At 40.4% G+C, this 14,432-nt stretch overlaps 1 protein-coding gene across 5 annotated transcripts; it reads left to right on the top strand.

Annotated features, from left to right (window-relative positions):
- Positions 1-482: 482 nt before the first annotated feature.
- On the top strand, positions 483-10,194 carry LOC106599982 (spindlin-1). Of its 5 annotated transcripts, none has more exons than XM_014191310.2 (5): positions 483-620; positions 1,566-1,607; positions 2,208-2,473; positions 7,915-8,148; positions 8,974-10,194. In XM_014191310.2, the coding sequence occupies exons 2-5, from the start codon at positions 1,588-1,590 to the stop codon at positions 9,177-9,179; spliced, it is 726 nt and encodes a 241-aa protein (XP_014046785.1). In that variant the 5' UTR covers positions 483-620; positions 1,566-1,587; the 3' UTR covers positions 9,180-10,194. The 5 variants fall into 5 exon arrangements, with proteins under 5 accessions (XP_014046785.1, XP_045570801.1, XP_045570803.1 ...); XM_045714845.1 differs by having other exon boundaries at positions 2,208-2,494; XM_045714847.1 differs by lacking the exon at positions 483-620 and adding an exon at positions 1,067-1,205 and having other exon boundaries at positions 2,208-2,494.
- Positions 10,195-14,432: the final 4,238 nt, after the last annotated feature.

Below are 14,432 nucleotides of genomic sequence, written 5' to 3'. Positions count from 1 at the left end.
TACTCAAGTATGAAAATTGTATACGTTTTCCACCATTTGAGTGAGATATTTAGAAGCCTCCTTTTGGACATGACTGATCACATCCATTGAGATTCAGAGGTCCTGTGTCAATTAGCTAGCTGTCTTTTCTGAGTTTGCTCTGTAGCTCTAGTTGATTATGTACAGTACGGACACAGCAGTCTGGGATTGCGAGAGGCGGAGAGAGAGATAACGAATATTGGGAAAGACAATCCACAAAATGTATTGCATGGTGGGAAATGTAGGTTAGTTCAACCTACGTAGCCTATTGGCCGCCAAGTTTACTACCAGATATGCAAAATAGATACATACGGAATCTTTAGAGGCTTGCCAAAGCCTCACTGTAGATTTATGCTAAATTAAAACATGTCCGCTCCTTTGTGAGATACAGCACCCAATCACTTTCCATGGCTTTATGGTGAGTGACGTAATGGACACCAACTCCCAGCGTCCTTTGAGAAGTACACAGATTTAATGAACAGTTCGTTTAGGCATAGACCTATCTTGGTAGTTGTAGTTCCCGTAGTAAGACTATTTCCTTGTAGCTTTCATGAGGTGGATTCTGCTCAGCAGAGGGAAGTAGATATGAAAATAGTGCCCAGGTAACTCTGTCTAAATATTCATTCTACTTTAATAATCGTTTTACTACACTAGAGTATAGCCCTACTGTAATTCAAGCCCTCCAGTGCGTCAATTTCGCCTGTTGCGTGCGCTATTGTAATGCAAATGTGAATACCGCACTGGTCGTTTTACTGTAGACCAGTGGTCAGTTTTATGTCACAAAACAACCTCACTGTAGCCTATACATGATAACATGACGTTGATTGTTACATCGACGTTGATGTCTCAAATATGCACGCGCGCCTTTGAAAAACAATTGTCAACATCTGAACAAAAATGACATCTGAACACCTCTGCTTACAGGATGGCTTCAACTTGATTATGTCTGTCGCCAGGAATATCTCTTGTCTAGTCCAGAAAAATCTAATTGCTACAATTTTACGAAACTTGGTCGCAGCGAAATGACACTAGAGACGCGACATGATTGTATAGGGAATTGCACTGGCAGAAGTTGAAAGAGGTTATGCAGCGAGAGGGAGGGCGACATTGTTGTTTGTTGACATCCGGTATGGCTACAATGTAAAAACGCCTGTGGTCTACTCGCGGGAAACTACTAGGCTACATGGGTAAAATAACCAATCCTGTTGGACTACTTGTAGACTACGTTGGTGTGTGTGGGTTTGTTGGTTGTGGGGGATAGCATAGTTTATGTAACCATAATTATGCGATATGAAAACACTGTAATTTAGGCGATATTGTTATGAGTGTCCAGAATCCCCAGGTAAATATGTGTGCCTTCTTCCTTTGTAACTTGAATATAGGTGTTTCTGCTCCTCAAGACACTGTCCATGTGTTATCCATATAACCTAGTAAAATATAAACTCATAATCCAACACGCAATACCATTGTATCAAGTTACTTTCTCAAGATTGAGATTATTAAATGTTTTTGTGTTGTAAAATACACTCTTTGCCCTCTACCCACAGGATTGTGTGAATTTATGGAAATATGTCCAAGAAAAGGGGCAGGTAGGTTGAATCACCTGTTCTTGGTTATTTCACTGATATTCTAGTACTGTTTTGTGTGTTTCCTGGTTTGCTTGAACCTGAATTTGCCCACTGGGCATACGATGGTTGAATTAACGTTGTTTCCACGTCATTTCAACAAAATTATGTTGAACCAATGTGGAATAGACTGTGAATTGACGTCTGTGCCCAGTGGGTTGAACTTATTTTACACGTTTACATTTGTCATTTATCATTTAGCAGATGCTCTTATCCATAGCGACTTACAGTTAGTGTAAAGATGGCTAAGTTAGACAACCACATATCACAATCATAGTAAGTTTTACCTCAATATAGTTATCAGCAAAGTGCTAGTATGAAAAAAGTAATGGCACTAGCCAACAAAAGACAGGGCAACAACTGATTAAGACAAAAACTGATACTTAGCTACTCCTGGAGAGAGCAGAAGTCCTCTAGCTACAGATTCATTTTTTATTTATTTATTAGGATCCCCATTAGCCGACGCCAATGGCGACAGCTAGTCTTACTGGGGTCTGACACATAACGAAAAAGTCATTACAGACATAGATGAAGAGCCTATATTCTTCTATCCCTTCCCCTCAGAAAGCGTAGCAGCGGTGAGCTGAGTGAGAGTTCAGGTTCGTCTCTGTCATCGACCCCGGACCCTAACAACCTGCTGGGCCTGCGGATTGAGCACAACTGGAGGGAGAAGGGCAACCTGACCAAGTGGAAAGGCACAGTGCTGGAGCGCCTCACCGTCAACACCTCCCTCTACATGGTCAAATACGACGGATTCGACTGCGTCTATGGCATTGAGCTGTTCAAGGATGAGCGAGTGGCCAACCTCCAGGTTTTAACAGAGAAAGTCGGTGGGTTGGCTTGCTATTTGAGTATGTTGAAGCTTTTATTTAACCAGGTTGATCATGAGTAGGCGGTCACGAAATTTAGTCAGTCAGTGATTGTCAAGCAAATAACTGCCGGTCTCACGGTAATTGACCGTTAATGAACATAAACACATTTAGCCTCTCCTGGCTTCCACACGTAGTCTACAAGCCACTGATGCAGAACTTTGAAACATCTATATTATAGAAAGTCTAATAAATCCCTGTAATATAGCCTACACCTTAACACAAAATCCATGATTTATTTTAGAAAGGTCTAAAGAAACATGGTATGAAGAAAATGTAGTCTATTTCAGAAGAACAGAACAGCATACGCTTGAGTTGTCCTTATGTTAGGTCCTGATCTGGCCAAAAACTTTAATGTATACAGAAAATGGCTATTTAGGAAAAAAGTATCTGATGAAAACCTTTCAAGTATACAACTTATCGTGTTGCATCTTCCAAGCTTTGGAGATACAATTTACAACCAGGAATACAATTTTTCGTAAATTGCCATTTTTTAAATATTTTTTTTAATCCAGAATAGTTCCTGTTTTCTTTGCAACATTTTAGCAAACAGTATAGCTCTCAAATCATCATATAAAGTACAAAACAATAAAATGTGCACTTCATTCTCAACCTCCTAAATCCCAGATAGTACATAGTCACTCTTCTTCATCAATGGCATTGAACCTACGCACTTCAAATTGCCAGAGGCAGTATCCTGGTTCTCAACTGGGCAAACAAGGACCTTTTTGTTTTTGGTTAGGTGAGAGGTGACATAAGGTCATAGATTGTAGCTGTTTTTGATCTGGTTGTAAGTTCAGAGTTTTGGTTTAGCCATATGTCAGTTGACCATTTTTCATTGTAGCTAAGGGTTAACTTGTGTTTGATCATATTGCATCCTAACTTGTTTCTAAATAAGTGTTGTAGATGGCATCGAGTTCCATTGTCCAAGGGTAGTTGTGTGTTTTATCCCAGTTGAAATCCATTTTTGTTGTTCTGTCCACTGGAATATTGATAAGGCGGTTCCATAACCTAATCATTTCACCCCTCTGTCTTATTTCACAGAGTTCCCAACCCATGTCTCCTTGAATAGCAAGGCTTGGAGCAAACTTACGCACTCCCAGAAAACATTGTATGGCTCTATTCTGAATAGAGTCAGCTGTTTTGGATTCTATAAAACCCCTGATTCCAGCAGCATAGTATAGGACACACATGAACTAAAGAGCTGTGAATATGTACAATAGCCCAGGTTTTTACAGACTTTCAGTGTACTTACAACAGACCCCAACATGCTATCCTCTTTAAAGGTCATACATTCATCAAAAGGAAACCAATGTATTTATATGAGCTAGTGTATTTTAGGGGCATTGCTTCAAACGAGAATTCATGAAAACTTCTTACTGTATTTTTTTAAAGTGCACTATCTAGGTTTTATCTTGGTTAATCATTCATCTCCATTTGGTACACCAGAGATTGACTGTGTTCTGCATGCATTGCAAATCAAAACCGCTTTCTGCAATGAGGACAATATAATCCGGGTACAATAGTAGAAGACAAAATAGAGTCTGCAGTAACCTAGTAGACTTTAGGACTTCATTTGGCAACTCTGCTATTCCTATTGCTTTTCTTATTTTACTTTCTCAACAGCCTTCCTAACTTCCTCCAAAGTCAATTCAGGAGAATGTTTGAGGTGTATCCAGCCCTATTCATCTCATTTTCCAATACAATTGTTAAGTTACATGTATAATTTATAATTAATCATCAAGCACAGATGGTATATTATTGCCTGAAAATAGGTTAACAAAATCATTCTCCCAGTTATCTAATACACAATTCTTCTTATGTTCAAGTTGATCATTTTCCAGTATGATTTCCATTGGAATTCATACTGGAACTCTTTTCGGACCCAGTTTATTGATTTCATTCCAAAATTGCTGAGGGTTGTTACTTTGCAGTTGCTCAAGATGCAGTGCTTGCCGCTTCTGAATTGCCTCTTAGCTTGTTGTCAAACATATGTTGATGCTGTTTAAACTCTTCCCTTAAACCTCTTCTCATTGATTGGTCGTTACATTTTATAAAACATATTTTCTGCAACACTCATTACAAATCATAAATGACTTAACTCTTTATTCCAATACGGTTTACCAATTTGTTGAGGTCTCTTAGGCTTGGATGATACTGATTTGAACAGGTAAACACTTTTCCATTGCATCATGTAGTACATCACAGAACTGGCTATACCACTGATAAATATTATATTGTGTTTTCTGGTAAGCTTCCAGGTTATCAATAAGGTCCATAAGAACAGTACAGCACATGTCAGATAAAAGAAAATGGTCAGGTAGGTTTCTAGGCCTTCTTTTGGACTGATTTGCACTTGACTTCGATAAGCCTACATCACCTTCCTCCCCAGTATAGTTTCCCACCATGAATTTCAGAAACAACAATGAAGGATCAGGCAGTTTACTACAGTCTCCAATCAGGACCTTTACTTTCCACACGCTCAGTTGAGGTAATCACATTCAACTCCACACATTAATTCAGATGGTCATGAGGTGTTATAATATAGTCGACGACTGCTTTTTACTTTGTTGACAAAATGATCATTTTGTGGTGATAATCTACCATCCAGAATGCAGCATTTGGAATCCTTTTGATAACTCGTGCCTATTTAAACCTGTGTCTAAAGCAACTTTAGGTGCAATAACATCAATGTCAATTATACAATCTTTCAGTTAAGAGATGCGACTGTTCAGGTCACCGAATATATATATATATATATATATATATATATATATATATATATATATATATAACACACACAGTACCTTCAGAAAGTATTCATACCCCTTGACTTATTCCACATGTTGTGTTACATGCTGAATTCAAAATGTATTAAATATATATATTTTTCTCACCCATCTACCTCACAATGACAACATGAAAACATGTTTTAAAACATTTTGCAAATGTACTGAAAATGAAATATCTAATTTACATAAGTATTCACACCCCTGAGTCAATACATGTTAGAATCACCTTTGGCAGCGATTACAGTTGAGTCTTTCTGGGTAAGTCTCTAAGAGCTTTGCACACCTGGATTGTACAATATTTGCCCATTTTTATTTTTTGAAAATTCTTCAAGATCAGTTAAGTTGGTTGTTGGTCATTGCCAGACAGCCACTTTTAAGTCTTGCCATAGATTTTCAAGCTGATTTAAGTCAAAACTGTAACTCGGCCACTAATGACCATTCAATGTCGTCTTAGTAAGCACCTCCAGTATATATTTGGCCTTGTGTTTTAGGTTATTGTCCTGGTGAAAGGTGAATTTGTCTCCTAGTTTCTGTTGGAAAGCAGACTGAACCAGGTTTTCCTCTAAGATTTTGCCTGTGCTTAGCTCTATTCTGTTTCTTTTTTTATCCTAAGAAAAACTCCCTAGTCCTTGCCAATGACAAGCACATCCATAACATGATGCAGCCACCACCATGCTTGAATATATGAAGAGGGTATTGTGTGTAGGCTTGTGGCACAAAATCCCAATTTAATCCATTTTAAATGCAGGCTGTAACACAAGAAAATTTGGAAAAAGTCAAGGGGTGTGAATACTTTCAGCGTCCAGAGAATACACCTGCTCCAACAAGTGGAGAGTTCCCCTTGTAGAACCCTCTGGTGGTAAATAACAAGACAAAATAACAAAATAATGTTTTTTTTATTTAACTAGACACACGGTGTTCAAATCTTACACCAATTATTCCATCCATTGACTTGTCCACAATGTTCACTCTATATTGTTCAATTTGTTCCTAAAAAAGTCAGATGCCACCTGAAGCTTTAGGGGCTCTTGCTCTTATATGAACGTTTCGGTTGTGTCCAAACCAAGAATAACCATCCAAGTCAATAGTGGAGTCGCCAGACAAATGAGTTTCATTCAGATAAATAGTCAGGGTTTAGGGCCTGCAGTAGTAATGTTCTAAGTGTAGAATTTGAGGTCGTCCATCCATTAACGTTCCAGTGAATTAAATACAATTGTTAAGCATTTACGGACTGGGCAGATGGTTCTCAGCCTTCCTGGACATGATCTGTGAGTCCCGGCATCTGTGGTCGCCCTCGGCATCAGGAGAACTGCTTCATCATACTCCCATACCCCGAAATGTAGAAATCTCTGTTTTGAAGTTGAGTTCGATGATTCCATCTGTGTGGGCCGATGATGCTGTAGCCGGAGGACATCCACTTTATCTTTAATGCGACCTTCACGACTCCTGGTCAACGTTCTCTTGCTGTCATTCTTTCGGTGGCCACCAACTCTGGCACCGGTGACAGCTCCCCTCCTTTTCTGCCGTATCTTTGTTATCCTTGTAAGGTTACTATTATAGATACGTCTGGGTCGAACTGTTTAGTTGGGTTCTTGTTGTGTTACATTTTTGTCCTCGATACTGCCCATTCTTGAACTCAGGAGAGCTATATCCAGGTCAATATCTTCACAGATTTATTTGGCTTTCTGCTCCAAATCGGTTTTCATGAGATTTTGATTTTCTATGACCAGCTTCTCCACGTTGTCACGAAGGCTGTCGACCTTGCTGTTTATTTGCTTTTCAAGAGTTTTTTGCATTGTGACCATTTTCGCATTGAGCATCTTCAATTATTCCATTATACCGTCAGTCTCGTTTTTGTCAAAGCGAATCTCCATCCGGGTTATTTTCTGCCTTAATGGTAGCGTAACAGATTTCTCCCATATGGTTAAGATATCCGGCTGAGTAATTAATGTAACTTTAGGAAGTTTAAAACAACGTATATTTACATTTTGTTTTCAAAGTTGTCTCAGTTTGCTAAACGCTGTTCACCAATCGGAAATCCAGTCAGTCTATCTACAAAATACACAAGAGCTACTGTGTGTGCAGGTCTTTGCTCCAGGCCAGCATGTACATAACAGATGAATCATATCAAGGCCTTAATGATTAGCATAATTGTATAGAAAAGCCTGTATACCCTTATCTCCCTTTACTCTCCTTATCCCCAAGTTAATGACCTACCATTGCCTTATCATGTGTAATTTCCCCACATTGATAATTGTATTCTTCTTCCGTACAACAAACCACAACTCCGTGCAATATAATTGTACTCAATCCCATTATGAACCCTAGCACCTCGCTTCTACTGAATATGTGTCAATGTGGAAGGATTGTGTAGGATTAGACCTATACAGCTATCCATGCCATTCAGATCTACACAAGTGCTTAGGAGTGGTTTTGAAATTGAGTATTTGTGTTTTCCCCTCTTGTCTTAATGTTTCCGCCTCTAGTCACCCCCCAAAGTACACAAAAAAAGCAATGCTATTCCCTCTACCTTTCCCAACTCAGTCTGCTTAACCACGTTGCTATTTGAGTTATTTTCAACACTATAAAACCTGTGGTTTACCCCAATAGTAAACAACAAGATCAAGGTTCCCCATGATGCGCCAGAGCTGGTGGGCAAGGCTGTGGAGCACCTGTTTGAGAAGGAGGACGGTGAGAAGAACGAGTGGCGGGGCATGGTGCTGTCTCGCGCCCCCATCATGACCAACTGGTACTACATCACCTATGAGAAGGACCCTGTGCTCTACATGTACCAGCTGTGGGACGACTATAAGGACGGAGACCTCCGCATCCTCCCTGAAGCAGGTAAAATATTTTATTTGTTTTGGGGTGTTTGTTTTGTTTTCTTTGGCTGGAATCAGCTAATTCCCTAATCCTGTAAAAAGAGGGAAGGGCAATACAGAGAGATAATCGGTCCACTGATAAATCTGGACTATACAAATGAAAGATTAAACATTCTCAGACACTGCCAGAGATAATTATCATTCCCTCTCAAATAGCCTATTATGATAATCTCAGGAATTATGCAATGTTAGTGCTGACCAGAGGGAAACCTCATTTAACATAGTAATGGGGATGGTGGTCCTTTTGATTGTCAAGGGTACACTCATATTGGTATAGCTCTACAGTATCTTATCTTCTTAAGAAAGCATAGTACTGGAGTTTCCTGCGTACAGCACTGAAGTTGGAATAGGGACATAGGAAGGGAGTGATGTCGAGAGTACTATGACCACCTGTGGTGAAGTAATTGTTGTCAAGCTAAATGGAAGGCAGGTGACTGAAAGCATATGAGAAAATAGGAGGTCATGTAAATCTTGTGAGGATACTGGGTGAAATAGACTTGAGTTTTTAATAGGCTGCAGTCTATTGAGCATGAGAACTGGAACACATACAAACATACCCTGTGCTCATTCCCTGTTCAGGTTGTTATTGTAAAAGAGAGTGTGTTCTCAATTACGTACCTGGTTAAGTAAAGGCAAATAAATAGCTTAGCTTCTGAGCAGGCTACCTGAATGAGGATGAAGTATTTGTTTTGGTATGTGAAGTAAAAGGGCAGATGACAGCATATGCAAATTCTCTTTTTTCATTCTCTCTGTTCTTTCTTCCTCATATTATTTTCTCGTTTCCCAGAGAACAAACACCTACTGCCTGCAGACAGGAAGCCAGGCGAGGAGACAGAGAGCCTTGTGGGTAAGCAGGTGGAGTACGTCACGGATAAGGGCGTGAAAAGGACGGGGCTGGTTATCTACCAGGTTCCAGCCAAACCCTCCGTCTACTACATCAAATACGACGATGACTTCCACATCCACGTCTACGACCTGGTCAAAACCACCTAGAATACAACTCTACCCGGTCAAAGCCCCCTAGAAAGGACTAGGCCCCCCTGCCTCCGACTCTCACACCTGTACACTCATCTTAGGTTGAGGCCTATTTCAACTCAGTCAATTCAGGAAGTGAGTTGAAATTCAGTATTCACCAAGGTCGAAATATTGGGAAACTTTTAATTCGTTATTGGAGTGTCAATCCATTTCCTGAATTGACTGGATTAAAATGGAACTCTCTGCAACCATGACACTACCCTGTCATTATTGTGGGAATGTTCCCTGCCCTGTGTCTCGTCCAACGTCAGACGTTTGCTAAAAGTGTGAACTCTGTGACTCATAGTGACTAGTGTTTTGTAAACAGTGCAAAGCTTGCATGTATTTCCTTTGCTTTTAAGAAACAAGTGATTAAGCAGTTATGTTTTATTTTGTTTGGCTAAGAAGTACTAATTATAAATCGCTCTGGATAAGAGCGTCTGCTAAATGACTAAAATATAAATGTAAGGAAGTAGATATTATCAATGAAAATGACCTATGTTGATGTTCAAATGTGTTTCTAGAATAAGTGCAATAAAAAAGTGATTTAATAGAAATTATAGACAACTGCCAAGATTTGACTGCACATGTCTCAGAATAGCCAAACACCAGCCGAGGTCAAATTATTAGACCTACTAGTTTCATGAGTACAGAGAAGTCATGTTTACTACCCTTAGTCATGGTTGAATAATCAAATATTTCTGTCACGTTGTTAGAACGCCATGAACGTAACTGTACTTACTTTTGTAAATACCTGTATTGTGAGGCATTCTTGAAAATACTGCAAATATGCTTTGGTATGATTTGCTGTTAAATAATGCATGATTTAGAGATTGCAGCAATTGTTGGTTCATTATTGTTTGTTTCATTATGGTGGGTAACCACCCCTGTTGGTAAAGCAGCACAATATATACAAAAAGACAGAAGGACAAATGGTTTCTCCATCATTTAATCCTCCCCCCTCCAACATTTTAAATAAACATTTAAAATCAAATCAAAGTTTATTAGTACAGAGATTAGCAGATGTTAAAGCAGGTGCCGCGACAAAACAAAATAAACAAGAAATTAAGAAACGAGCAATGTCAGAGTCTGGAATATTAATACAGGGTGTGTATAGACAATATCTACAATATACGGTGTATGTAGTTGTATAGGATGAGCTATGTCAAGAATACACTATCCCACTAGGCACAAATGTCAATTCAACGTCTTCCACATTGGTTCAATGTAATTTCATTGAAATAATGTAGAAACAACACCTGGACATTGCTCTTGGCTGCACGGAGTCGCATTAAGAGTAGTCCCATGCAGCCTTGTTTACAAGTTTGAACACTGGAAGATGAGATTTAATTTACACCTTGATTAGGATGATAGAGTGTAATTATTTCTATATAGCTAATACTCGCATTCTGAACTTCTAACGCGAGTGGGGCGGGTGTGGCTTCATGACAATGATGGCAAGAGCAGCTGCTCACCTATTTTACCCAATGCAGTTCCACCTCCAACACCGCCAAAACATCCGCTATGCGGGTGTCTGCTATCGCCAGTTAATGCTTGATCTGATTGAATCTAGGCCGGCTAGTGATGACTGTTTAACAGTCTGATGGCCTAGAGATAGGCCATCAGCTTTGATGTACCTGTACTATCAATCCCTGTGGCTCAGTTGGTAGAGCATGGTGTGTGCAACGCCAGGGTTGTGGGTTTGATTCCCACAGGGGGCCACTACAACAAAAAAAAAATGCATGAAATGAAATGTATGAAAATGTATGCATTCTCTACTGTAAGTCGCTCTGGATAAGAGCGTCTGCTAAATGACTTAAATGTAATGAAAAATCTCCGCCTGCTAGATGGTAGCAGGGTGAACAGGCCGTTGCTCGGGTGGCTGAGGTCCTTGATGATCTTCTTGGCCTTCCTGTGACACCGGGTCCTGGAGGGTAGGCATTGTGCCCCAGGTGATGCGCTGGGCAAGACTGCACCACCCTCTGGAGAGCCCTGTGGTTGCTGGAGGTGCAGTTGCTGTACCAGGTGGTGATACAGCCCGACAGAATGGGGCTCAATGGTGCATCTGTAGAAGTTTGAGATGGTCTTAAAGTCCAAGCCAAATTTCTTCAGCCTCCTGTGGTTGAAGAGGTGCTGTTGCCCCTTCACCACGGTATCAGTGTATCGGGACCATTTCAGGTTTTCCGTAGGAACTTTGCACTCCGAGGAACTTGAAGCTTTTGACCCTCTCCACTATGGCCCCGTCGATGTGGATGGGGGCGTGCTCTCTCGGCTGTCTCCTGTAGTCCATAAACAGCTCCTTCGTTTTGTTGACATTGAGGGAGAGGTTATTTTCCTGGCACCACTTCGCCAGGGCTCTCACCTCCTCCTTGTAGGCTGTCTCGTCATTGTTGGTAATCAGGCCTACCACTGTGTCGTCAGCAAACTTGATCATTAAGTTGGAGACGTGCGTTGCCATGCAGTCATGTGTGAACGTGGAGTACCTTCACCACCTGGGGTTGGCCCATCAGGAAGTCTAGTTAGACAGAGAGGGGTTCAGACCCAGGGTCCTGAGCTTAGTGATGTGCTTGGAGGGCACTATGGTGTTGAATGCTGAGCTGTAGTTGATGAACAACATTCTCACATAGGTATTACTCTTGTCAAGGTTGGATAGGAAAGTATGCAGTGCAATGGCGATTTTGTCTTCCATGGATCTGTTGTGGCGGTATGCAAATTGTAGTGGGTGTCGGGTAAGGTGGAGGTGATATGGTCTTTAACTAGCCTCGCAAAGCACTTCATGAGGCTGTGGATGTTTGTATGTCAGCATGTTGTCGTTTTTATGTGTATGTTTTGTATTGTATAATAAAACTTTTTTTTTTTTTTACAAAAAAGAGCACTTCATGATGACATTTAGATCAGTAACCTTTGCTTTCTTGGATACAGGAACAATGGTGGACATCTTGAAGCAAGTGTGGACAACAGAAAACCGTTTTGTAATATGATTCTAGCAGGTATTTACTGATTGTTAGAAATAGTTCAATTGAGCCAAAAGCTTTAATAAACACATTAAAACACACTTTGAACAATTGTTGTAAAATGAGCATTTCCTTGTTTTAGCAATGACTGCGTGGCCAAACACGACTCCAACACCATCATTAGGTTTGCTGACGACACAACAGTGGTAAGCTTGATCACCGACAACGATGAGACGGCCTATAAGGAGGAGGTCAGAGAACTGGCAGTGTGGTGCCAGGACAATAACCTCTCCCTCAATGTGAGCAAGACAAAGGAGCTGATCGTGGACTACAGGAAGAGTTCGGCCCGCCATTAACATCGACGGGACTGTAGTGGAGTGGGTTGAGAGTTTCAAGTTCCTTGGTGTCCACATCACCAATGAACTATCATGGTCCAAACATACCAAGACAGCCGTGAAGAGGGCACGACAAAACCTTTTCCCCCTCAGGAGACTGAAAAGATTTGGCATGGGCCCCCAGATCCTCAAAAGGCTCTACAGTTGCACCATCGAGAGCATCCTGACCGGTTGCATCACCGCCTGGTATGGCAACTGCTTAGCATCTGACCGTAAGTTGTTACAGAGGGTAGTGCGAACGGCCCAGTACATCACTGGGGCTAAGCTTCCTGCCATCCAGGACCTATATAATAGGCGGTGTCAGAGGAAAGCCCATAAAATTGTCAGAGACTCCAGTCACCCAAGTTATAAACTGTTTTCTCTGCCGCACGGCAAGCGGTACCGGAGCGCCAAGTCTGGGACCAAAAGGCTCCTCAACAGCTTCTAGCCCAAAGCCATTAGACTGCTGAACAATTCATACAAAAACCCCACCGGACAATTTACATTGCCCCCCCCCCCGCACACTGACTCAGTACCGGTGCCCCCTGTATATAGCCTCGTTATTCTTATTCTTATTGTGTTACTTTTTATTTTAGCCTACTTGGTAAATATTTTCGTCTTCTTCAACTGCACTGTTGGTTAAGTGCTTGTAAGTAAGCATTTCACAGTAAAGTCTACACTTGTTTTATTCGGCGCATGTGACAAATAAAGTTTGATTTGATTTCTGTAGTGGTTTTAGTCCGTTCTTGTACAGTTCAAGTGATTGACGGTCAATGGGTTGTCATAAGAAATACAACTTCGAAGGAGATTTGTTGAAGAAAATCACTTGCGCTCTGTGGACAGGTTCACTAATAAGGAATAAGGAATGAAACATAAATGGTAATAAAAACGTTTAATGTTTCTAGCTTAGCTTTTGTTCTTTGTTCACCTCGGGAAATAACAGGTGTAAAAATTGCACAGACCTTTGTAAAGCTGGACATTAGGTTTTAATGGGGTATTTTTCCACACAAAAAAGGTTGATGTTGAAATTGACATTTGAAACTAGCTTTTGTTTAGAAAAGTTGAAGATAAATACCTTCATAGTCATGTTCTCTCAAAAGGCCATTTTTAATTGAACTCTCAAATTATACATCCATTTTGAGACTTGTCATTGTCCTCTCCTCTTGTGTTCTGCTCTATTATTCTCGCCGTGTTTGCTAGCTATTAAAACCGTTGTTTCTGTCATTATGCCAGTCTATCAGTCAGTGGCATTCAAAATCTGTTTGGAATAATATTTAAATTTGTAATATTCTCTCCTCCCTCTCCTCCGTTGTTATAGTGTACAGTTTGCCAGCTTACAGGACTGTCAAGGCCTTCGGAGGAAATATATTTACGATGATATTTTGCAGCTTTCTACCAAAGTTTATTATTTAGTAAGCTTAGAAGTGTTGAATTCTCCATCTTGTCTGTATGTGTAACAACACTATCATAGTACATAGCTCCCATTTCACTGTTCATGGAAATAGTGTGAGAGGAAGAAGTAGAATGAATAAAAGGAAGAGGGAATTACATAGTGTGTGTGTCCGTGCATGCCTATCTGATGTGGAAAATATACAGTACCAGTCAAAGGTTTGCAAACACCAACTCATTCAAGAGTTTTGCTTTATTTTTTACTATTTTCTACATTGCAGAATAATAGTGAAGACATTAAAACTATGAAATAACACATATGGAATCATGTAGTAACCAAAAAAGTGTCAAATCAAAATATAATTTATATTTGAGATTCTTCAAAGTAGCCACCCTTTGCCTTGATGACAGCTTTGCACACTCTTGGCATTCTCTCAACCAGATTCACCTGGAATGCTTTTCCAACAGTCTTGAAGGTGTTCCCACATATGCTGAGCACTTGGCTGCTTTTCCTT

The sequence above is a fragment of the Salmo salar genome, chromosome ssa03 (genome assembly GCF_905237065.1).
Source record: "Salmo salar chromosome ssa03, Ssal_v3.1, whole genome shotgun sequence".
NCBI classification, from domain to species: domain Eukaryota; kingdom Metazoa; phylum Chordata; class Actinopteri; order Salmoniformes; family Salmonidae; genus Salmo; species Salmo salar.
The sequence above is the reverse complement of the archived record's forward strand: the minus strand, read 5'-3'. Positions and strand labels throughout refer to the sequence as shown.

Coding starts and splice junctions, on each gene's coding strand:
- LOC106599982 (XM_045714845.1), top strand. CDS start 1,588: ATGTCCAAGAAAAGGGGCAG. Junction 1,608..2,207: donor ATGTCCAAGAAAAGGGGCAG/GTAGGTTGAATC, acceptor CCTTCCCCTCAG/AAAGCGTAGCAGCGGTGAGC. Junction 8,149..8,973: donor CCGCATCCTCCCTGAAGCAG/GTAAAATATTTT, acceptor CTCGTTTCCCAG/AGAACAAACACCTACTGCCT.